At 42.0% G+C, this 24,621-nt stretch overlaps 1 protein-coding gene across 3 annotated transcripts in view; it reads right to left on the bottom strand.

Annotated features, from left to right (window-relative positions):
• NALF1 (NALCN channel auxiliary factor 1) overlaps positions 1-5,115 on the bottom strand; it is a 619,808-nt gene extending 614,693 nt beyond the window's left edge. For all 3 annotated transcript variants that reach the window (XM_053563927.1, XM_053563928.1, XM_053563929.1), the window contains exon 1: positions 3,593-5,115. In XM_053563927.1, the coding sequence (XP_053419902.1) occupies positions 3,593-4,516 (924 nt within the window). In that variant the 5' untranslated portion in view covers positions 4,517-5,115. The remainder of the gene's footprint in view (positions 1-3,592) is intronic.
• Between the last annotated feature and the right edge of the window lie 19,506 nt (positions 5,116-24,621).

The following is a 24,621-nucleotide window of genomic DNA, read 5'->3' as shown; positions in this document are numbered from 1 at the left end:
AAGAGTATAAATATTAGCATTACTATTGAAGGAACTAATGTATAGATAGTACAATGATTTATGTTAGAATGTAATCTCAAACTTGGCTTTCACTGACTAATTGAGAGTATAGTAAATAATGCTATCAGTAATGAAAAAGTTTAACTTGTAACATAAAAATTTATATTCCCTAAATACCTTATTTTAATAATATTTATTCTGAAGAATGTTCAGGAACTAAAAAATGGCACATGCAAGAGAAAATCTTTATTTAAGTAAAAATCAAGAATTTAACAAAATCATTTGAAATTTTGTGGCTTAGAATATCTCGTTTTTTAATATTGGTGCCAACTTGAAGATTTTGACAGATTTGTCTTGTTCTTACTAAATATTTTTAAATAATACTACAAACTACAGGGAAAGATTACTGCCATAATATTTTCTACTCCATTTATGTAATATAGCAAATAAAATTCTACAGTAAATGATATATACAACATTCTTATTCTTTGTTTAACCATAAATTATTTTCCAGGTGAATACATGTATTTACTTTTCAAGAAAATTAACTCAGCTATTTATCCGAATATTATATGTAAAAAATCTTCTTTGGTGTAAATGATTGCTATGATGTGTTACAATACAAAGGTTTATCAAAGTAAGTCCACACTACATTTGATCTCAGTTATTGAGAATTCAAGTCAGTCACTTTAATTCTATTAGATCTATTTTAAAAGGTTTATTTTGAAAAATTGGTGAAAAAGTTGTTTAAACAATTTTAATCAGAGTTATATTTAATCATTTTATATATATTTAGAATTTGGCAACTCCTTAATGAAGGGAGAATGTACTACTAGACAATAATAAACTCTAAAACATCAGAAATCAGTGTATTAATTATATATGATATGATAAAGTTAATATTGTAAATATATTTTTTCTAAAATATAAATCCTAACAATTTGATTTCTATCTACAGTTTCATCAAATATATTTTAAACTACTAAATCAATTTTTTTCATGAAAGTATTATCAATTACAGAAATATAATGCATTTACTTTTAATGTAGCCTATGACTTTGTAGATGCCTTTAAAATTTTTTTAAATGCATATAATTTACAACTTGAACAAAAGTCCTAATAATAGTAATTTCATAACTACAAGAATATCTGAAATAAATCAAAGTGTTCAGAAACAAAGTCAGACACAATCTTTAAAGCCAAATGACATTTTAGCCCATGTAATATAGTTTGTATGTGAGTATGTTTGCGGGTTTTTCAGAATCAAAGAAAAAACATACAATAAACTAAGACACTATGCCTCAATTATATTTCTACATTGAATTATTAGTCTTAAACTAAGAACTCAAGCACTTTAAATTTGAAATCTTAATTTTTGAAAACAGCCATTATGAAATAAATGTTTCAAACTGAAAAACAACAAAAATTCTACAACCAAGAAATATCTATATCACAGGTAATTAGGTCTCTGCTGCAGTGATGACAAACTTAAGTGTCCGTGTTTACTTTTCAACATGAGGAAGGATTTTTTTTAACAAGTTAAGGTTTTTATAACATGCTTTTTATATATACAGTTAACAACTCCTACTTTACACAAACATGTAACCCAGAAGCATTCAATAACATTATAAATGAGTTTAACTTACACTATGCCTTCTACCTAGCAATGATAATGTAAACATAAAGCTGAGCATTAATTCAGGTTAAGGAGAAAGGTAACTTTTAATATATTTATTTGGACATGGGAACAAAGATACCTTTTGCATGCTTATTTGAAAATATGCTGCATTTTACTGACAATAAAGACTATTTTTAAAATACTGAGTACAACTTGAAATTATTAGAAGTGAGGGCTCACCTCTGGGGAAGTAGGGGAATTCTATTATTACAAGGTGCCACTCTTAAACTTAAATATACAGAAAAGTCTGCAACATTTTCATTAGTAGTAGAATTAGCAAACACAGCATTTACTTTTCTTTGCCATTTCAGTCCACACATTTTGTCCAAATCAATAACTATGCAATAAATATACTAGTAATTTATTATTAAATATTTACCATTAATTCCCAGGCATGAGTTATAGTGGTATGGTTAAAAAGAAAAAACAAGGTAGCAAAGTTTAATATACATTTAACTAAGTCAAATAACATTCTAAATTGTATAGACTCACATTTACAATTTCACAGATCTATGTTTCTGATCTTCAATAATGATGATAAAACAAGGTCAATCTGAGTTTAGTTTGATTGTCAAATACCTAACTAATCAACCTAAAGTAAAATATGGCTCTTGAACTACACCCATTTACAATAGGCACCGCGTAGTCCAGCTGTATGGTCAGAACGTCAAAAATCCTTAATCTTTATTACCCTTGACTGCACTTCCCGGTGCAAGCACTCAAAGCAAAGAGGGACAGTTGCTCTGTTTATGTGTGGGGTTCTGGTGATGGGACAGAAAATGGGAGACAGGGAATGTGGTGTATTATTTCTTGTTAAAAGCAATACCAGTTTATTGTTTTGTTTAAGAGATTACCTTTGGGACAAAATATTAAGGCTTACAGAGGTTTTATCATTATATCTTTCCTACTAAAAGGTCACTGCAGTGTATCCTCATTTTCAATGTATCTCTTGGGTAAACCTCATTTCAGCACCACGGACAGTGGCACGTCTACAGGAGCTGTGCACATGGCTGCAAGGACTAATTATTAAGAAACTTGCGCAGATTTCTCCTTTCCCAAAGCAAGAGTTATATTCTTTATTACATTCAATATAGATATCTTAAATATAATATGAGTCACGAAATATTTCAGCAAATTTTAATTTACAGCATCAAACATTTGCCATCTAACATTCATGACAAGCACACTGAAAAATCCAACCTAATTACATAATGTGTCTGATAAATAATCCAACATTACTAACCAGTCACTAGACACCTAATTAGAACCTGCCACTCATAGTGAGTCTCAGATCAATAATTACACAAATTCCCCAAACAAAACAGGAAACTTAGAGTACATAGGCTCAAGTAGGCCCCCCAGACTCTCCAAACAACCAGAACTACCCTGAACAAGCACATTTTTTTTCCTACATAAACTTCAAACACTTTTTCTGGTTCCCTTGGTCAACCAACTCCATGATGTCACTACCAGAGACTTCCTGCTCGCAGACCCACATGCCAAACCAGAAATGCCTTTCCCTGACTCTTCTGACTTTTCTCGCGGGCATCAATATTCAGTCCCATTGCCATTCTTCTGACGAGTCTTAGTCATATCACATTTTTGAAAAGATGTAGCAGAGTTCGAGCTAACTGCACAGGTGTAAGGAGCAGGGTAAGCACCAGCTTTATTATCTCAAAAGGCCAGGACTTCCCTGATCTTCAGGGATTCCCAGATGAAGGCGTCAGTCTACCAGAAATCCACCAAGTGTCTCTCACCCAAACAGCAAGTCAAGCTCTTATAACCATAAAATCAACTATTAAAGTCACAAAACCAGAGGCAGAGGAAAAAAAAAAATAAACACAAGAAGATACCCCAGCAGAGCAAACGCAGAGAGAAAAGAACAAGAAGGGGCTAAAAGTCCACTGTTCCTACCTTGCAGTCTTCAGGACACGATTTCACCGAATACTCCTGGGACTGTAAATATTTATGGAGCACACTTTCAAACTCTTCGTATTTCTCCTGCGCATGGTGGTCGTAGTCTTGGTAAGCCTCGACGCACTGCCTGCAAGTGGCCATCTCGCCGCCCTCCGTGAGCACCACATCCAAACTACAGTTCAAAGTGTTGGGGCTGGACAGCCCGGAGAACAACTCCCAAAGTGTGTAGGAATTACAAAACGAAAGGTAAAAATCCGACAAGTTCCAGAGAGGAGCGGGGTGCTTGCTCCTCACCTCCCGCGCCTCCCCGGCGGCGGCCGCCCCCCGACTCCAGTTCCTGGCGCACACGGCGTCCGCATTCTCCACGGTGAAGCACTGGCCCGAGGAGGCGCCCTGGGGGTAACAAGTCTCCAGGCGCCACACAGGTCTGGCGGAGTTTCCTAGAAAAAGAGCCTTGCTCCGGTTGTTTTTGCCTCGGCTGCCCTTGCCGCCACCGCCGCCGTTTCCCGGGGAGGGGGGCAGGGTGGGAGACGAGGAGGCGGAGAGGAGTCTGTGTGCCTGGGCGGCGGGCGAGGACTCCCCCATGCTGGCCAGGAGCGCGGGCCAGGAGGGCTCCTGCTGCCGCGGCCGCTGCTGCTGCTGCTGCTGCTGCTGCTGCCGCTGGCGCTGCTGCTGCTGCTGCTGCTGCTGCTGCTGCTGGCGCTGCTGCTCCTTGTCCCGGGTGCGGGTCAGTTTGGCCTCGGCGCAGAACCACAAGTGATCAGAGAGCAGGACTGTGAAAAACAAGAGAGATGCCAGAGACAGTCGCCATTTCTGAGCCCTCTCTGAATCGATGAACGGTTTCTCGTTCTCCCGGGGTGCTGCCAACCAGATTTTTAAGCCGTCGTCATACTGCCGACACATCCAAGCACCCCTGGTCATATTTTGGGAACGCACAGCCCTGGCCGACTCCACCGTGAGGGCTCCTGTGCCAGTGTCACCACAATATGCATTGACTTAGAGGTTTAATTTCCTTATCCCCTCCTCCCGTTTCTTCTCTCTTTCTCTCTCTTCCCCCTCTCCCTCTCTCTCTCTCTCTCCCTCTCGCTCTCTTTTGCCTACATAAATATTACCAGGCTTTGAAGACAGATCTGACTTGCTTCCGACCTAATCATCAGCCGACCCCATCCCCTGTGGTGGGAAACAATAATGCAGAGAGAGGGAGAGAGAGAGAGGGAGAGACAGGCGGAGGAGCCGAGGCTAGAGCGGGCGGCCAGCGGCGAGGCTGAGTGCGGGAGGTGACGGTGGAGGCGGCGGGGTGGCTGGCGCTGCTCCTCTCACCCGGGCATGGTCAGCGCGCGGGTCCCCATGGCGCTGCTGAGGACGGCCCGCTCTCCCCCGCCGGGGGCATGCCGCGTCTCCGCTGCCCACTGACGGCGACCAGAGCGCCTCCCCTCCTCCCCCCTCCTCCTCGTCTTCTCCTCCTCTTCCTCCTCCTTCCTTTCCTTCTCCTTTTTCTTCTCCTCCGCCTCCCGCTCCTACTTCTCGCTGGCTCTCCCGGAGTCCGGAGCCTGGGCTGCCAACGCCGGCGGGGCTGCCCCTCCCCCCCACCCCCCACCCCGCGCTCTAACTGCTGCCGCCGCCGCTGCCGCAGGTCTGCCCGCGGGCGCCGCCGCCGGGGCTCCGACTGCTGACGCCGCCTCCCGCCGACCTGCGGGCCGAATCGCCTGGGCTGGGCCTCCGGAGAGCCACAGTCATCTTCAGTCCCTGGGCTAAGTTGCCGCCATCTTCGTCCTGGAGAAGCACTTTTTGGGGGGCAGCGCTGGCTTTTGCGTCATCTCCTCCCGCGCCGAGATCGCTCCCTCCTGGCGCATTGGCGCCGGGCTCGGCGCGGGAGGCGGCGGCCGCGAGGACGCGCGGGGCCGGAGGCGGCGGGCCGGCGGCTCAGGGTGGCCCCCGCCCGGCACCCGAGCCCGGCGCCCGGCCTCTCTTCCCTTCCCGAGCACCCTCCCGACTCGGCTGTTTTCTTTGACCACTGAAAAAAGTCAGAATGCGGACTGCATGGCCGAGGACGCTGAGGGCTCCAGCGTCTCCCACGCTCTGGGTCTGTGGGAAAGTCCTGGCTGCGGGCGCTGGGTCGGAGGTCTCCGCCGGGGCGAGGGTTTGGGTCTAGTCGGCTTCAGTAAGGAGCGACGCTTCCAGGGGGGAGGGTGGAGGTCAGGGAGGAAACGCGAACTGGCTAGACAGAAACGAGGTGACATCTGGTCCCTTGGAATGTCTCTCGGGAGCCCTGGACAACTACAGATCAGCCACACGTTAAGTTATCGTCGTGTGGTTTTATTACACCGAGGGGTAATAAGGGGGTGGGGCGCGCGCGCGCGTGTCTACCCCCGGGTCCATATTACTGCCCATTTCGGTCCATGTTTGCATATTGGAAAGTAAACGATTCCGAGTCTTAGGAAAAACCGTTAAGAACAGCGCTACCTGGGGTCACTGCCTCGACCTCTCCTCCGCGTTCAGCGGCGGAGTCTCTGAGGACGCCTCCTCGGACCCGGAGCACCTCAGGCTTCCTGACACCCACCCAGCCCCCACCCCGCGGTGACGGCCGCGCCCCGCCCCGCCGCCGGGGGCGCTTCTGGGCCCCGCACTTCCGCAGCGGCGGGCGCGCCGGGCTGCCCCGGCCAGTCGCTGCAGTCTGAGTCTCTGGTGCCCCTTAGCGTTGGCTCTCGGAGTTCTGAGAGGAGACGGCGACAACACACTGGGAAAATCTTGAGTCACCTCGATTCGGGGCTCACGGGGGTCGACGCTGTGCGCAACCGTCGGTTTCCTTTTATCTGAAGATCCGCTCCGCGTTCCCCCCCGCCGCGCGGGAGCAGGAGGCTGCGCCGGGGCCACCCGCCGCCTGTGCGCCTGCCACTCGTGGCTAGGACAGGGTTCTCTCTGTCCCTGTCCCTTCCCTGCTTCTGGTGACACGAATGCCCTGCCAGGGTGCACATTCACCGCATCTTGTTAGGTGCCTTCGTTCTAAGTAAATCCCTGAGAAACAAAGGGTTGATTGGGTGCTGTGAGTGTGGGAGGCTGGAAGCGGGGGCAAGTTGGGGGTGATGCCGGAGAAGCAGGCAATTTTAAAACAGAAAGCTGCAAAACTCACTGGGCAGCGTAATAAGGTACTGCATATACTACATTTTACCCATGTCAATTTTAAGTTCCTCCTAACTGTATGTAATGACCAGGACAAAGCTGCATCCATCTGACGGCTGGTTTCCTTGCTACGCGTCATGGAATGTTTTTAAAGACCGTTTGTGTAAGTACGTCATTCTAGTACTTTGGAACTGAGTGTACTGAGTTTCTGATTAATGTCAGCATTTTTCTTCATAATTCAAACAAAAATATCATTAATAGGATTGTTTAGTAATCAGGCAACTATACTTTAAAATAGACCCTCATACACAATATCTTATAAACTAAATATATATGCAGGCATAGACAAGCATTTACACACATAATTATCACATAAGTACCATATAGACATTTTAGAAAAAATTTTTAAAAGCAAAAGAGCAACTTAAAAAGTCATAGAATTGATCTGAACACCCAGCTATGCTCAGCATCTTCCTAATATTTCTAATTTCCTGTTTTGTGATATATTTAGTAGGCAAGATTTTTTGTAGGATTGAAATAGTATAGAATACATTCCACATTAGATTACATTTCCCTTTAATGTTGCAGATTTTCATGGCAGCTCAGATTATTTGCATCTCTCTTACTCTGAGTGTGTGACTAAATGAGAAAGAGAACTAGAAATGGGAGGAATAATGTATAAAATTAAAACTTGGTAATTCTCAAAAAAGGTAAAAAAAAAAGCAAAGGACAGTTCTATCATTTTAACCTTATATTTATGCAACTCTAATCAAATTATGTCACTTTTTATGTCAAATTTTTATCTTTCAATAACAGAGTTAATTCTTTGTTTTTAAGTAAGCCGGCCTTCTCTTCCTCTCTTGTTTCTCATGAATTAGCACACTTTCATACAAGACAAATTTAGGAGTGCAAGGCCACTAAAAGTAAACTGTCAACAACCAATTCCACCTTTGCTCTTTGGTTCTAAGGTAAACCGTAGGAAGACAGATGAAAGACCAGATCTGGCTTCTTGAAGCTTAGTCAAAGGGGTAGAGAAAATCAAGAAACCCAGAACTCGCAGTAAAAGAGACTGTGTAAGCATTATTGATTATTGGGACTTCAGAGTAGAGCAATGACCTTTCATTGGATTTTGAGAGAGATCAGGAATGAGTGGGCAATGGGGGCATTGATTGGGATCCAAAAGGAATCTTTAATAAAGTGGGAAAGGACATTTCAGAGGAACAACAGTGTTCAAGGATGCAGGAGCTGAATGGAGCCCAGATCCCTGGAGGGTCCACAGGAGAAGGGGCTGAGTTGGCTGTGACCTGTACCTTAGGAAAAGCACAAGTGGGAAGGCCAGAGAAAAGGGCTGGGGCTCTGTTATGAATAGCGCTATAGAATTTGCAATGGAAATTGGCCTTTCTCCTGAGAGATATTGGTATTCATTAAGAAAATTTAGATCGTGATTTAAATGTGCATTTTCGTTAACATCATTGTTCACTTAAATCAAAAGGAGGAATATGTTTAAAGAAAGTGTTAACCAGATTAATAAATGTTGATTCTTTTTAGCTTATCCACTAAAATGTTGCACAGTGGCAAAGAAGTGCAAAGGGGTTGGGTGGAATGTAGGTTTCATTTATCAGGAAAAGCAGGCTGTGGAGTCTAGAAACTCCCACGTAGGTTTTACCTGGGACTGTGACTAATGGTGCAGAGAATTTGAATAGCGCAAGCACATCGCAGTAGGCTTCTGAATAGCAGAGAGTTGCAAATACATTATATGGAGGGCTCTGGCAGCAGGATGTACTTTATCCAAGAGAACATTACAGAAACAACCTGCGTATGTTCCACAGATCAGTGGTTACTGTTCAGGCTGTCCTTTATGTTCGTATCCTTCAAAGATTCAAAGTTAAGTTATTTGATGATGCTTATTTTCATGGGCATCTGTGCTTTTATTCCTATTTAAATGGCTAAATTTGCTATGCCTTGGAATGGAGACGGGTTTCTTATTTTACCTTTAAAAAAATAAAGTGATACGTTTGTTGTCCTCTCAAAAATCTGTCCTTATCCCATAGAGTCACCATTTGCGAAATGATTTTACCACAGAAGAGCAGTCAAATCGAGATTATCTTCTTTTGTAGTGAAAACCATTATTTCTAAATACCCACTCTATAAATCAAGTAAATAACAACCCTGTGGTCTTGTCTTTATCCATGCTGAACCCCTTCTCAATGCACAAAAATAGGAACCCCTTTTTGTTATTCCTGTGCACTGTTTATGTGTTACGTGTAAGTTACAATAGATTATACTCATACAGACATAGTAGTCTATTAAAGGAATTTTGTGCTTCAGAATTCACAGATGATATATAAATTTTTGACCAGAACGTCTACATTTTTAAAAACAGGTTAAGCATAAAGAGCTGATAAAGAATAGTCTCTTTTTGAAAAAGATTAAACCATAAGTCTTTAAGTTCACTATAATTTGCAAATGTAAACCTTTCTTTAAGATAAAAGCAAGTTCTACCACCATAAAGTACCTGAGGCCTCTAGTTAGTTACCAAGATGATAAATGTGCCAGGGTCTTTCTATAACCTTGGTTTCACCTTCATTCAATTGAGCTTTTTTAGCTGAACTAAAATCTTCTCTCTCTGAACTTCCCCCATGCTCTCGCTCAGTAGTCTTCAAACGTTTCTGGGCGGAGAACAAGTGGGGACTTGTAAGTACATTTGGGCCCCTCTCCAGAGACTTGCTTCTGTAGAACTAGGGTGAGCTCTGAGGAAGCTGTATCTTTAACCAGTCATGTTTCATACCAGTGAATCTTACTTGCTGCAGTGATGGCCTGTTGGATAATGAGCCAAATGTTAGTGAAAGAAGCGTGCATACTCTAAATTTTAAACCAGTATCAACATCCATCTGTGGAGAATGTAGTGTTAAATAATATTATTTGTGATAAAGAGTTAGCATAAGCAGAATTACTTCAACATTTTTCATAGAATGGAAATATGGTATATCGTGTATGCCTTAAAAAGTCTACATCATCATCAAAATCATCATAGACATTATTGACTGTTTGCCCACTGTTCTAGAAGTGTGTACACATGGAGAGTTTTGCAAGTAAAAAGTGACAGAGGGAAATACTTCAAGGTACACAGAGCAAGGCCCATATGGAGAAATGAACAGACGTTATTGAGAAATACACGAAAAGATTTCAACATTAGAAAATCTGCTTGTGCCTAAATAGGAAAATAGTTATTATGAAGATGGAAATTCTCTCCAAATCAATCGAAATCTACTTGAAAACAAGGTGTGATTACAACTCCTAAGAGAAATAACCTGTCAGAAAAGAAAAAGCTACTTATATTTGAGTGGTTCATATTGTGAGTACTTCTCACTGTTTTATTTCAAGCTTCTTTTAGGGAAGACATATTCTGCTGAAATAGCATTCACCAATGTTAGTATTACATGGTTATAGAGGTTATCCAATGGAGTTCATAATATAACAAAGGATATTTTGAAAGGAGGAAAATTTAGTAATTATTTCTGAGGCAGTGATTTCACAGTACCAAGTATTCGATACCATTCTAAATAAGCATTTTGGGAATCAGACTAGAAAGCAACATAAAAAGTGGGCATGCGACAGTGGTTAAGAATACATTTTCAGGGATTTTTTGATATATAAAGAGAAAGAACAGTCTCACCATTACATGCATGGGTTCTCTGGTTTGGTACAAAATTGCCCTGTGACATCATCATAGAATGTTCCAAGCAGGGCAGGTCAACAAAGGTAACAGTGAAGTTGGTGACAGCTTCGTGGCTTCACAAGTGGCTTTAGTGGTAATTGAGGGTCTGATGTCAAACTTCTAAGTGAAGAGTTTGAAAAATTTTGAGGGTATAAAAACATGCATAAAAATTAATGTATTACTTTTATGTGCTATTTTAAATAGCAGTGTATCTAAATCAACACATAAAATATGAGTTGAAGACATAAATCTATTTAATTTCTTTCCATCCTTAAATGTGATATATACTAATTTATGGTTTTTCCACGTAAGCTTCTGATTCATCCAAAGAAATCGATCTTGCCTGTATTTATTGTATATGGATTTGTCTTGTATTTGTGCATAAATGTGGTTTACTTATCACAATTTCAATTTAAATACGACTCTTTAAGACTCTAACAAGTTATGAAGTTTGTCTGGGAGTATAAATAGACACTCAAATGGAGCCTCCCTGAATGTGCTCCTGCAGCAGCTTGCAGCTGTCACGGGAACATCTGCCTCCACCTTCAGTCGGCCTTCAGGGTGGTGTCCCAGAGCTCAGGACACTCATAGGGAAGCAGAGGGGGTTGCTGGGGGGCGGGAGAAGAATGACTTATACTCATCCCATGAACGTTTGACACCAGATCCAGCTTCTTCCCCTTCACCCCTCGGAGAATCTCGAGCCCATGCATGGGTGAAGCCAGAGGAACAGAGCCCAGAGAAGCCAGTTATAAAGGAATAGCTTTGTGCCACTGACTACAAGTTTAATCATAAATTGAGATCTGATACATCCAGGAAATGGTAGACTCTGGAATATCTCACACTGGTTCTCAAACTTTAGAACCACCAGGGGTGATATGGATGGGAGTTTAGGAAAAAAATTAATTGTAAACAAAGAGGAGGGGGAACACATCTAAGAAACCTCCACCCAAAGTGGGAACACTCCAACAGAGGTGAATTTTAAAATGTGTTTAAAAGAATAGTGAGGATGTTAAGCCTGCCGGGTGCTAAAGTATACCTAGTTTAATAATATTATGATTATACCAATGTGTAAGTGGCCCAAGAGTAGATGAATAGTGAAAATAAAAACTGTAGAAAAAGGACCTAGTATATATGAGAATTTAGTATATGTTAAAAGATTAGGGAAATATTACATCATAAATGGTTCTAAGACAATGAGTCACATATCTGGATATGAATAACTCACTTAGGTATTTACTTTTTTAATATAATTTCTGGGCACATTAATTAAATATGAAAATAAACTCAACTAAACAAAGAGGTTGACTATGAAAGAAGACTAAAAATCAATGGAAAAAACACAAGACCAATTATATCAGATTTAAGTTCATGCAATAATCTTTTGTCAAAAATTTATAGCTATCCTAAAGGGAACATAAACTCTCACCTATTAAAAGGGTTTGTATGCATATTACTGACTTATTCTCTGATACTGGTGCACATCTCCTCCACAAAGTTACAAACATAAAAGTTTAGAGTTCTAAAATCCTGTGTGACTTATATTCATTCAACCATCCATTCTGAAATATTTATTGTGCTAATATTTGGTAAAATGTCTTGCCCTCCCTGAATCACTGTTGGACAATGCAAAGTGCTTCTTTGACCATGTGATGCTTACAGTCTAGAAATATGGGTGAATGTATTTATACATTACTTTTAAGGGCTTCAAAGAAAATTAAATTTAAGATTATGTAAACTCATCATCAAAAGAACAAATATGTCACCAATTCAGTCTGCTTTGTAAATTCTGATTCATTCATTAAGTTTCATTGCACGTATTCTTTTTCCCCTCCTGCTTTCCTTGACTATTCCCAACAAAGCTAGTCATTCATTAATTCATTTCACCAATAGATACTAAGTAGTGTTTATGTGCTTTGCTAGGAATAGAAATGTGAGCACATCCTCAACATATTCTCAATGTAGTTACAATTTTAATATTGACTTTTTTCTTTTTTGGTGTTCCCACAATAATGTACGCAGCAGAAATTAAGGCATTTGGAGGTAAAGTACCTCTTGGCTTCCCTGGTATCAGCTCTACACACTCTCCCTGAAATAGGTTTATAGGTTCATACAGTCAACATTTTGCCTATAATTTTTCAGTGCTCGTGAACTTCCTGAACCTCTATCGTGGGTCATTCACTTTAGGTCAGTAATCCCTGCTCCATCTTGGGGGTGATATTGCCTGTGTTCATCCATACATCTGCTTTTCTTCTGTTTTGTTTTGTTTTTTTTTAACCTTGTTATAGGCTCCTCTTTGACAGCATGTCTTTCTGTATGTACAGTAGCTAACAGAGTGACAGCACAAATCAATAATTAGTGAGTGAAAGTGGATATGTGTAAAGACATAATACATGCTCCATGAGAGAGGCTTGTGCAGACACAATACGACTGTGCCAAGGACAACTCATCTCAGACCACAGCATTTAGGATATCTCTGTTGAAACCAAAAGAAAAAAATCCTAAATAGACTTAATAAATATCAACTTACTAGAGCACATAACTGAAAATTTAAGGATAAGCTTTCTTTCAGGTATAGCTGGATTGGGGGAGGAGGAGTTCATCAATGTCTTTATTGCCATGTTTGTTGTCGACCTCTTGCTCTGACTTCAGATTTGCTGGATCTGGTTATGTGTAGATGCTTCACTCAAGCGGCAAGACTGTCAGCAACCGCCATCCCACATGCTCCAAAGTCCAAGACCATTAGAAATGACAGATTCTCTTCTGGAAACTCCCACGAAAGTCCTGAGTTTCACTATGTCTAGAGAGGCTTCAGTCAAGTGGATCACTCTTGAACCAATCACAGTGCCTCAGGGCTGTTACACGTGATCCGCACCTGCCTTGAACCAATCACAGTGCCTCAGGGCTGTCACACGTCATCCACACCTGCCTTGAACCAATCACAGTGCCTCAGGGATGTCACATGTGATCCGACCTGAGGCTGTGGTTGACCCTGCCACCTGGACACATGCACCAGGTGCACAACAGAATGCTGGCAAATACCCACCTGTTCTCTTTCTTATCCAAACCTTTTCAAAACTCACAGAGCTACATATACTGCTCCCTTTTCTCTGCAAATACAGACATACTCTTTCTTTTTCTTTCTTTTTTTTTTTTATTAAATCATAGCTGTGTACATTAATGCTATCATGGGGCACCATTCACTGGTTTTATATACCATTTGACATATTTTCATCACACTGGTTAACATAGCCTTCCTGGCATTTTCTTAGTTATTGTGTTAAGACATTTATATTCTACATTTAGTAAGTTTCACATGTACCCTTGTAAGATGCACCACAGGTGTAATCCCACCAATCGCCTTCCCTCCGCCCATCCTCCCCCCTCCTTCCCCTCCCTCTCCCCCTTCCCCATATTCTTAGGTTATAACTGGGTTATAGCTTTCATATGAAAGCCATAAATTAGTTTCATAGTAGGGCTGAGTACATTGGATACTTTTTCTTCCATTCTTGAGATACTTTACTAATAAGAATATGTTCCAGCTCTATCCATGTAAACATGAAAGAGGTAAAGTCTCCATCTGTCTTTAAGGCTGCATAATATTCCATGGTGTACATATACCACAATTAATCCATTCATGGGTAGATGGGCACTTGGGCTTTTTCCATGACTTAGCAATTATGAATAAACATTCTGGTACAAATATCTTTGTTATCATGTGATTTTTGGTCTTCTGGGTATATACCTAGTAGAGGAATTATAGGATTGAATGGCGGATCTAAAGGGAACACTTCTACACTGCTGGTGGGAATGCAAATTAATACATTCCTTTTGGAAAGATGTCTGGAGAACACTTAGAGATCTAAAAAAAACAGACTTCGTCTTTCAATTAGCTCTGTGTTATTCACAAACTATAGATAAATTGACTGAAAACTAATTTGAGAAAAGAAAAATGAGTACGATATATTAACTTTTACTACCAATCATGTCCAGAATCAAATTATAATATTTAAGTTCATGTAATAATGAATCTTTTGTTTTCAAAAATTTATGACGATGGCTTCCTGTGCATCTATATTCAGCTCAACCACTGCCATAAGATTCAGTCTCTGTGATTCCCTCAGCTCTGTACTCTGCCGTGTTGGCTCCACTCTTAAGGTCCCTACTGTGGCCTCTGGAGACCCAAAGTTAAATACATCATTGAGATGTCTTGCTCTTACCAACCTCACTTGGTCCTACAGCCCATCCCTTAACCAATCACTATGGCTGAGAGGCAGAAACATGTTGAAGGGCTTAGTCTGATGTGTGTCCTTTATCAGAAATCCCGGAATGAAGTTAGTTTTGTAGACACTACCTGGGCTAAGGAGAGATTCACCCAAAGTAAAGTTAGGATGCTGTAATCACAAGAAGAAAGTAGAAGAAAAAAAAAGAATTATTATTCAAATAATATAACCATGTTTCCTACCTTGGAGTTCTAACAGTGGACTCCAAGCCCAGGACCTCTGAAGGATACACCATAATTTTAGTTACAGAAGTGGCTTCTCAGAGTCTGGCAACAGTAAACAGATAACACCTAATATCACGTTGAGGAAAGTGAACTACCACTTACAAAGAGAAGAAAAGATTTTACTTCTGCGGTTGGAAGACAGACTCATTACAGCTAAGAAAGCTGAATATCATATATATCTGCCTGACTGTTCTTCAGAAATATATCAATTCAAGAATAGTGTTAAGGTGGGAGGCACCTATGCTGGCCCCATATACCAAGGGTGGTGGGTTTGAACCTGGACCAGCCAGCTAAAACAGCAATGACAACAACAACAACAACAACAAATAGCGGGGTATTGTGGGGGCACTTGTAGTCCTAGCTACTTGGGAGGCTGAGGCAAGAAAATCACTTAAGCCCAAGAATTGGAGGTTGCTGTGAGCTGTGATATAACAGCCCTCTACCAGAGGTAAGAAAGTGAAACTATGTCACCAAAAAAAAAAAGTGTTTTAGGCTTTATGGCTAAACTGAGAGTGGGCATGACCAAGGAATGACAAAAAAAAGAATACAATCTAATTCATAAAAAGTTATTCTAAGGAGAAAAGTTAAAGTAATCCTGTTAACATTTTGACAGATAAGAAAAACATACCAGGGGGAGACAAGATGGCGGACTGAAGCCAGCTTTCAACAAAGGCTCCTGTCCAGAAGGAGAGTTAAGGGACAGGAATTTAGTAAGTATCCTGGTGGACTTGAGCCTCACCAAGAGAGAAGGCTGAAGAACGCACATCAACACCGCTGAGGCAAGTTGTGATCACAAGGACGCAAACAAAAGGTACAAAATCCACCACCAAGCGGACGGGAGTCCCCCTCCCCCATGAGACCAGCTCTGGAGCCCCACAATTGAACAAGCGGGCAGAAATTAAAGCCCCTCCCACTACACTCCATGGGAGAGACCTTCTAAAAACGGGACCTACCTCCCCTACTGGGGTGCCGTGGCTTCTCCTGCCGGACATAGGGCTGAATAAAACTTTGGGAATCCTTTGCCGGCAACCCTGAATCCCCGGCGCTCCCCTCCCGCCCACTGAGGTCTGGAGGCCTGTCCCCCAGGACTTCGGATCCTTGGGTGATTTCTCAAGGGGAGTGGACAGTCCCCGAGTTGCGACTGGTCAGCATTGACTCTGAGGCGCGCGAGTGAGGAGAGGGCAACGGGCTGAGGGGGAGTCACACCTCGCGGCACTTCCCTGCGGTGCAGTGCACCAACCCTCCCCGGGCACAAGACTGAATAAGACTCTAGCCTCCCCGCTGAGAGCTGAGAGCCCCTACTCTCACTCGGGGTCTGAGGGACTATCCCCCAGGACTTCGGATCCTTGGGTGATTTCTCAAGGGGAGTGGACAGTCCCCGAGTTGCGACTACTCAGCATTGACTCTGAGGCGCGCCGAGTGAGGAGAGGGCACTGGGCTGAGGGGGAGTCACGCCTCGCGGCACTTCCCTGCGGTGCAGTGCACCAACCCTCCCCGGGCATAGGGGGCCCAAGACTGAATCAGACTCTGGCCTCCCCGCTGAGAGCTGAGAACCCCTACTCTCACTCGGGGTCTGAGGGCCTATCCCCCAGGAGTTCGGCTCCTTGGGTGATTTCTCGAGGGGAGTGTACAGTGCCTGAGCTGCGTCAGGTCAGCGCTGACTCTGGGACACGTGAGCGAGGAGAGGGCACTCTGCTGAGGGGAAATCAAGCCTTGGCGGCACTTCCCTGCGGTGCAGTGCAGGAGCCCTCCCCGGACCGTAGTATTGCGTGAAATTGAATGAAACTCTAGCTTCCCCCCGCCCCACTCCCAATCCGGGTCTGGGGGCCCATCCCCCAAGAGTTCTGATTCTTGGGGGATCTCTTAAGGGGTGTGGACCCAGCACAAACTGCGGCCGCTCAATGCTGACTCTGGGGCGCGGGACAGAGGAGAAAAGGGTCGCCTGAGTGCCCACACCAGAGCAGCAGTTCCCTGGAGGTAGATCAACAGCCGTTTTTTCTTTAATGGCAGAACGCTCACTTCTGGATATTCTGAGGCCACACCCCCTGTCTCCCTGGGCAACCAGAGGAAGCCACCGGTGACACGGCTCACAAACCCAGAAGCCTCCAGGGCGGGGCCGACCCAGAGAGGTGTTCAGACGCAATTCTCCAGCAGCAAAGACGTTTGAACTCAAAACAGCCCGTCTCCTGTAGGCGACGACAGGAACAGAGACAGAACCTCACAAAGTTGTCTGTTCTGTTCTGTTAGCAGCATCCATCAGGGACGGGGCTAAGCCTGAGTGAACACCTCCTTCCCATTACCTGCATCAAACACTCAAAGATGTCAGGCCCCATCTCCTCCTGCTAGATAGCGGCAGTCTGAGGGGGCCTGGCAGACTTCCTCGCGATTCAGGCAGGTGCAAACCCCTGGAGTGTCTGTTCACTGCAGGCAACTGGGTTAGCCATCTGCAGAGATACCAGTGACTGGGTCCGACGGAGGGGCAAAGTGGGGAAGGAGACGTCAACCTTCCCAGACTGCTCTGTTTGCAGGGTGGCTCCTCCTGACTCCACGCTGCACTGGGGTGAGCTGTCTCAGAGGAGTCACCAGGCCCCTGTGATCCAGTTCCCAGAGACCTCTTGAACCCTTCCACCTGAGACAAGTGCCGATTGAGACAGTTGATTTGGACCTTTTGAACTGGGCTAATAGACTGAGGACTTTTCAGGTGGTGCCCTGGGTGTGCGATTGTAGGAAGGTTTGATTCTCCTTTTCCAACTGGGGCCAGAGGTGGGCAGGCGGGGTGACTTAATTGCTGATTTTTCCACACAGCTGAGACTTCAAGCCAGAGTAGAAGTTGCAATAGGATCGAACAGAAACCAGCTGAAAACAAGACAGAACCACTTTGCTCCACCACACCAGACAGGGCCCCAGTTTCTCAGGCCACAACACTGTACGGGCCCTCGATAAAACCCCACGGGAAAAACCAAAGGGAGTAAACCATGGGGCGGAATCAGCGGAAAAACTCTGGTAACATGAATAACCAGAATAGATCAACCCCCCCAAGAAAAGATACGGCAGATGTGATTGAAGATCCCATTCATAAACAACTGGCTGAGATGTCAGAAGTCGAATTCAGAATTTGGTTTGCAGACAAGATTAATAAAATGGAATTAGGAATTCGAGGAGAAATTCAAAAACTGTCTCAAGAATTTAACGAATTTAAAGACAAAACCACCAAAGACTTAGACACACTGAAACAAGAACTTACAGCCCTCAAAGATATGAAAAATACAGTAGAATCCCTCAGTAACAGAATGGAGCAAGCAGAAGAAAGGATTTCTGACATTGAAGATAAAGTCTTCGAACGCTCCCAATCTCTCAAAGAGGAAGAGAAATGGAGAGCAAAAATGGATCACTCACTCAGAGAGCTCTCAGATAATTCAAAAAAAAATAACATAAGAGTTATAGGAATTTCGGAGACTGATGAAGTGGCAGCAAAGGGCACAGAGGCCCTTCTACATGAAATTATGAAAGAAAATTTTCCAGACATACCTAGAGAATCTGAAATTCAGATAGCAGACAGCTTCAGAACCCCAGCACGATTCAACCCCAATAAGCCATCTCCCAGACATATCATAATTAGCTTCACTAAAGTTAACATGAAAGAGAAGATTCTCAAAGCAGCCCGGCGAAAGAAAACTATAACGTACAAAGGTAAGAATATTAGAATAACTGCAGATCTCTCTGCTGAAACTTTTCAAGCAAGAAGAGGCTGGTCATCAACTTTTAATCTCCTAAAGCAAAAAAACTTTCAACCCAGGATCTTGTATCCAGCTAAACTGAGTTTCATCTATGATGGAGAAATTAAATACTTCAATGACATTCATATGTTGAAAAAATTTGCCATAAGTAAACCAGCTCTTCAGGATGTTCTCAGACCTATCCTCCACAATGACCAACCCAATCCTATACCACAAAAGTAAACTCACTCAGAAACTTCGGATCAAACTCCAACTTCCACACTGGCGAAAGGATTAAAAATGTCCACTGGACCTTTGAAAAACTCGATACCCAAAATTCCACCAGACTTATCAATACTCTCCATCAATGTGAATGGCTTAAACTGTCCTCTAAAGAGGCATAGGTTAGCTGACTGGATACAAAAACTCAAGCCAGATATTTGTTGCATACAAGAGTCACATCTCAACTTAAAAGACAAATACAGACTCAGGGTGAAAGGATGGTCATCCATATTTCAGGCAAATGGTAATCAGAAAAAAGCAGGTGTTGCAATTTTATTTGCAGATACAGTAGGCTTTAAACCATCAAAAGTAAGGAAGGACAAGAATGGTCACTTCATATTTGTTAAGGGTAATACTCAATATGACGAGATCTCAATTATTAATATCTATGCACCCAACCAGAATGCACCTCAATTTATAAGAGAAACTCTAACAGACATGAGCAACTTGATTTCCTCCAGCTCCATAATCGTCGGAGATTTCAACACTCCCTTGGCAGTGTTGGATCGATCCTCCAGAAAGAAGCTGAGCAAAGAAATCTTAGATTTAAACCTAACCATCCAATATTTAGATTTAGCAGACATCTACAGAACATTTCATCCCAACAAAACTGAATACACATACTTCTCATCAGCCCACGGAACTTACTCCAAAATTGATCACATTTTAGGTCACAAGTCTAACCTCAGTAAATTTAAAGGAATAGAAATTATTCCATGCATCTTCTCGGACCATCATGGAATAAAACTTGAATTGAGTAACAACAGGAATCTGCATACCCATACAAAAACATGGAAGTTAAATAACCTTATGCTGAATGATAGCTGGGTCAGAGATGAGATTAAGAAAGAAATCACCAATTTTTTGGAACAAAATGACAATGAAGACACAAGCTATCAGAACCTCTGGGACACTGCAAAGGCAGTTCTAAGAGGGAAATTTATAGCACTGCAAGCCTTCCTCAAGAGAACGGAAAGAGAGGAAGTTAACAACTTAATGGGACATCTCACGCAACTGGAAAAGGAAGAACATTCCAACCCCAAACCCAGTAGAAGAAAAGAAATAACCAAAATTAGAGCAGAATTAAATGAAATTGAAAACAAAAGAATAATACAACAGATCAATAAATCAAAAAGCTGGTTTTTTGAAAAGGTCAATAAAATAGATAAACCTCTGGCCAACCTAATCAGGAAAAAAAGAGTAAAATCTCTAATATCATCAATCAGAAACAACAAAGACAAAATAACCACAGACTCATCAGAAATCCAAAAAATCCTTAATGAATATTACAAGAAACTTTATTCTCAGAAATATGAAAATCTGAAGGAAATAGACCGATACTTGGAAGCACGCCACCTTCCAAGACTTAACCAGAATCAAGTGGAAATGTTGAACAGACCCATATCAAGTTCAGAAATAGCATCAACTATACAAAACCTCCCTAAAAAGAAAAGCCCGGGACCAGATGGTTTCACGTCAGAATTCTACCAAACCTTTAAAGAGGAATTAGTACCTATATTACTCAACCTGTTCCAAAATGTAGAAAAAGAAGGAAGACTACCCAACACGTTCTATGAAGCAAATATCACCCTGATCCCCAAACCAGGAAAAGACCCAACAAGAAAAGAAAATTATAGACCAATATCACTAATGAATGTAGATGCAAAAATATTCAACAAGATCCTAACAAACAGAATCCAGCAACACATCAAACAAATTATACATCATGACCAAGTTGGTTTTATCCCAGGGTCTCAAGGCTGGTTCAATATACGTAAATCTATAAATGTAATTCAGCACATAAACAAATTAAAAAACAAAGACCATATGATTCTCTCAATTGATGCAGAAAAAGCTTTTGATAATATCCAGCATCCCTTCATGATCAGAGCACTCAAGAAAATTGGTCTAGAAGGGACTTTTCTTAAACTGATAGAGGCTATCTACAGCAAACCCACAGCCAATATCATATTGAATGGAGTTAAATTGGAATCATTTCCACTCAGATCAGGAACCAGACAAGGCTGCCCATTGTCTCCATTGCTTTTCAACATTGTAATGGAAGTTTTAGCCACCGCAATTAGGGAGGAAAAGGCGATCAAGGGTATCCATATAGGGTCAGAAGAGATCAAACTCTCGCTCTTCGCAGATGATATGATTGTGTATCTGGAAAACACTAGGGACTCTACTACAAAACTCCTAGAAGTGATCAAGGAATACAGCAGCGTCTCAGGTTACAAAATCAACATTCATAAATCGGTAGCCTTTATATACACCAACAACAGTCAAATTGAAAAAGCAGTTAAGGACTCTATCCCATTCACAGTAGTGCCAAAGAAGATGAAATATTTGGGAATTTACCTAACAAAAGACGTGAAAGATCTCTATAAAGAGAACTATGAAACTCTAAGAAAAGAAATAGCTGAAAATGTTAACAAATGGAAAAACATACCATGCTCATGGCTAGGAAGAATCAACATTATCAAAATGTCCATACTACCCAAAGCAATATATAATTTCAACGCACTCCCTATTAAAGCTCCACTGTCATATTTTAAAGATCTTGAAAAAACATTACTTCGTTTTATATGGAATCAGAAAAAACCTCGAATAGCCAAGACATTACTCAGAAATAAAAACAAAACAGGAGGAATCACACTACCAGACCTCAGACTTTACTACAAATCGATAGTGATCAAAACAGCATGGTATTGGCACAAAAACAGAGAAGTAGATATCTGGAATAGAATAGAGAACCAAGAGATGAATCCAGCTACTTACCGCTATTTGATTTTTGACAAGCCAATTAAAAACATTCAGTGGGGAAAAGATTCCCTATTTAACAAATGGTGCTGGGTGAACTGGCTGGCAACCTGCAGAAGACTGAAATTGGACCCACACCTTTCACCATTAACTAAGATAGACTCTCATTGGATTAAAGATTTAAACTTAAGACATGAAACTATAAAAATACTAGAGGAGAATGCAGGGAAAACCCTTGAAGAAATTGGTCTGGGTGAGTATTTCATGAGGAGAACCCCCCGGGCAATTGAAGCAGCTTCAAAAATACACTACTGGGACTTGATCAAACTAAAAAGCTTCTGCACAGCTAAGAACACAGTAAGCAGAGCAAGCAGACAGCCCTCAGAATGGGAGAAGATATTTGCAGGGTATAACTCTGACAAAGGTTTAATAACCAGAATCCACAGAGAACTCAAACGCATCAGCAAGAAAAAAACAAGGGATCCCATCGCAGGCTGGGCAAGGGATTTGAAGAGAAACTTCTCTGAAGAAGACAGGCGCACGGCCTTCAGACATATGAAAAAATGCTCATCATCTTTAATCATCAGAGAAATGCAAATCAAAACTACTTTGAGATATCATCTAACTCCAATGAGACTAGCCTATATCACAAAATCTCTAGACCAGAGATGTTGGCGTGGATGCGGAGAAAAGGGAACACTTCTGCACTGCTGGTGGGAATGCAAATTAATACATTCCTTTTGGAAAGATATATGGAGAACACTCAGAGATCTAAAAATAGATCTGCCATTCAATCCTGTAATTCCTCTGCTGGGCATATACCCAGAAGACCAAAAATCACAACATAACAAAGATATTTGTACCAGAATGTTTATTGCAGCCCAATTCATAATTGCTAAGTCATGGAAAAAGCCCAAGTGCCCATCGATCCACGAATGGATTAATAAATTGTGGTATATGTATACCATGGAATACTATGCAGCCTTAAAGAAAGATGGAGACTTTACCTCTTTCATGTTTACATGGATGGAGCTGGAACATATTCTTCTTAGTAAAGTATCCCAAGAATGGAAGAAAAAATACCCAATGTACACAGCCCTACTATGAAACTAATTTGGGACTCTCACATGAAAGCTATAACCCAGCTACAACTTAACAACAGGGGGAAGTGGGAAAGGGGGGGGTGGGTAGAGGGAGGGGAATCGGTGGGATCACACCTGTGGTGCATATTACAGGGGTATTTGCGAAACTTGGTAAATGTAGAATATAAATGTTTTGGCACAGTAACTGAGATAACGCCGGAAAGGCTATGTTAACCACTGTGATAAAAAAGTGTCAAATGGTTTATGAAGTGAGTGTATGATGCCCCATAATCATATCATTGTATACAGTTATGATTTAATAAAAAAATTAAAAAAAAAAAAAAAAAACATACCAGAAACATGTGGCCATAAAGTGAACTGTCATCTCATATTTTATAATGATCTGGAAGAATTTTAAAAAATCACAGCTAAGATGGTGGCCAAGTAACAGCTTCCGTGCAACTGGGTGCAGTGAGATTGGGGAGAGAAGGCTCCAGCCATTTCTTGCTGGTGGGATCTGCCCAGAAACTTCCCTTTGGTGACACAGGGAATCAGCAAGAGACTTCTTGACCCCACAAGGAGGAAAAAAAGCAGTGGAGAACTGGCAAGTAGTAGGTGCATTTGTTTGGTCAGAGCCTGCCCACAGTTGTAACCATAGCAACAGTGAGACTACAAGTAGGAAAAGCCTTACCTGTGGGCTATTTTGGTGTTTTTGGACTTGGGCATTGGATTGAACGGTCTTGGGAGATCTTGGGCGGGTGGGCGGCTGACTTTGGGTGCTGTCTGGGGCCCCAGACTAAGCCAATGAGCTGGAAAGAAGCTAATATAATTCAGCTGTGGGCTGCCTGCACAGCCAATGTGGGGGAGCTGCTCCTGGGGGGTCACAGCGCTGGGATGGGCGGGAAGACCTTGGGTGAGTAATCTAGTGACTGAGCTGCCCAAAGGCAGGGACTGAGATTCTGTAGAAGAACAGAGATCTAAGTGTTTGTGAGATTACAGCCTATGCCCTTAAGGGCATAGAGTAAGACTGATTTTGGCATACTGTATAAGTGGGCAGCCATGTCAGGAGAGATCCCAGCGATAAGTGCTTTCCTTGGAAAGCTTCTGTATAGCCAAGGTTCGTAGTTTAGAGTGCCTTTTAAGTGACCTGAGGAGACATTCCCAAGCCTGTGGAATCTGAGAAATCAGCAGAGGCCTCCAGTCCGCATCTCGCACAGCATTGTGATTAACATCTCATACCTCAGAAGATCACGTGTTGTCCGGACAATATTCAGCAAGATATATATACTGTTTTGGCTTTTTGGTTTTGGGGTTTTTGTTTGTCTGTTTGCTTGTTTGTTTGTTTTGGCTGCTGTTGGTTTTTTATCTTAATTTCGACATTTACTCAGGATTTTTCTTTTTTCCTTTATTTTCTTTTTTTCTCTTTTCTTTCTTCACTTTTCTAGTTTAAATAAAATCTTCCATTTTGCCTTCTTTAACAATTAGAACTTCATTTTTGCTACTGTTTTTGCCCATATTATTTTTTCCCCTGATTTTATCGCATAAGGTTTTTGTTTGTTTGTTTCAGTTTGATTTATAGTATTTTTATATTTCTTCTCTACCTGGTGGAGGTGAGGTACTATGTCTGATCAAGCTGACAAAGAGCTGTTGACCTCAAAGGAACCACCCAATCCAGCACCCCCAGAGGTTGGGGGATTGTAAGGTTGGGTAGCCTTAAAGTAGCCTACTATACACCTATATTCCTCCTGTCTCCTTATTTCCCTGACTATCTTCTTTTTGTCAACATTTCCTTTACTCACCCCCTCTTTTTTCTTTCTTTTTAAAATCTTTTTTCCCGAGTG

This window comes from Nycticebus coucang, chromosome 15 (genome assembly GCF_027406575.1).
Source record: "Nycticebus coucang isolate mNycCou1 chromosome 15, mNycCou1.pri, whole genome shotgun sequence".
Taxonomy (NCBI): domain Eukaryota; kingdom Metazoa; phylum Chordata; class Mammalia; order Primates; family Lorisidae; genus Nycticebus; species Nycticebus coucang.
Note: the sequence above shows the minus strand (reverse complement) of the source record. Positions and strands in the feature narration are given on the sequence as shown.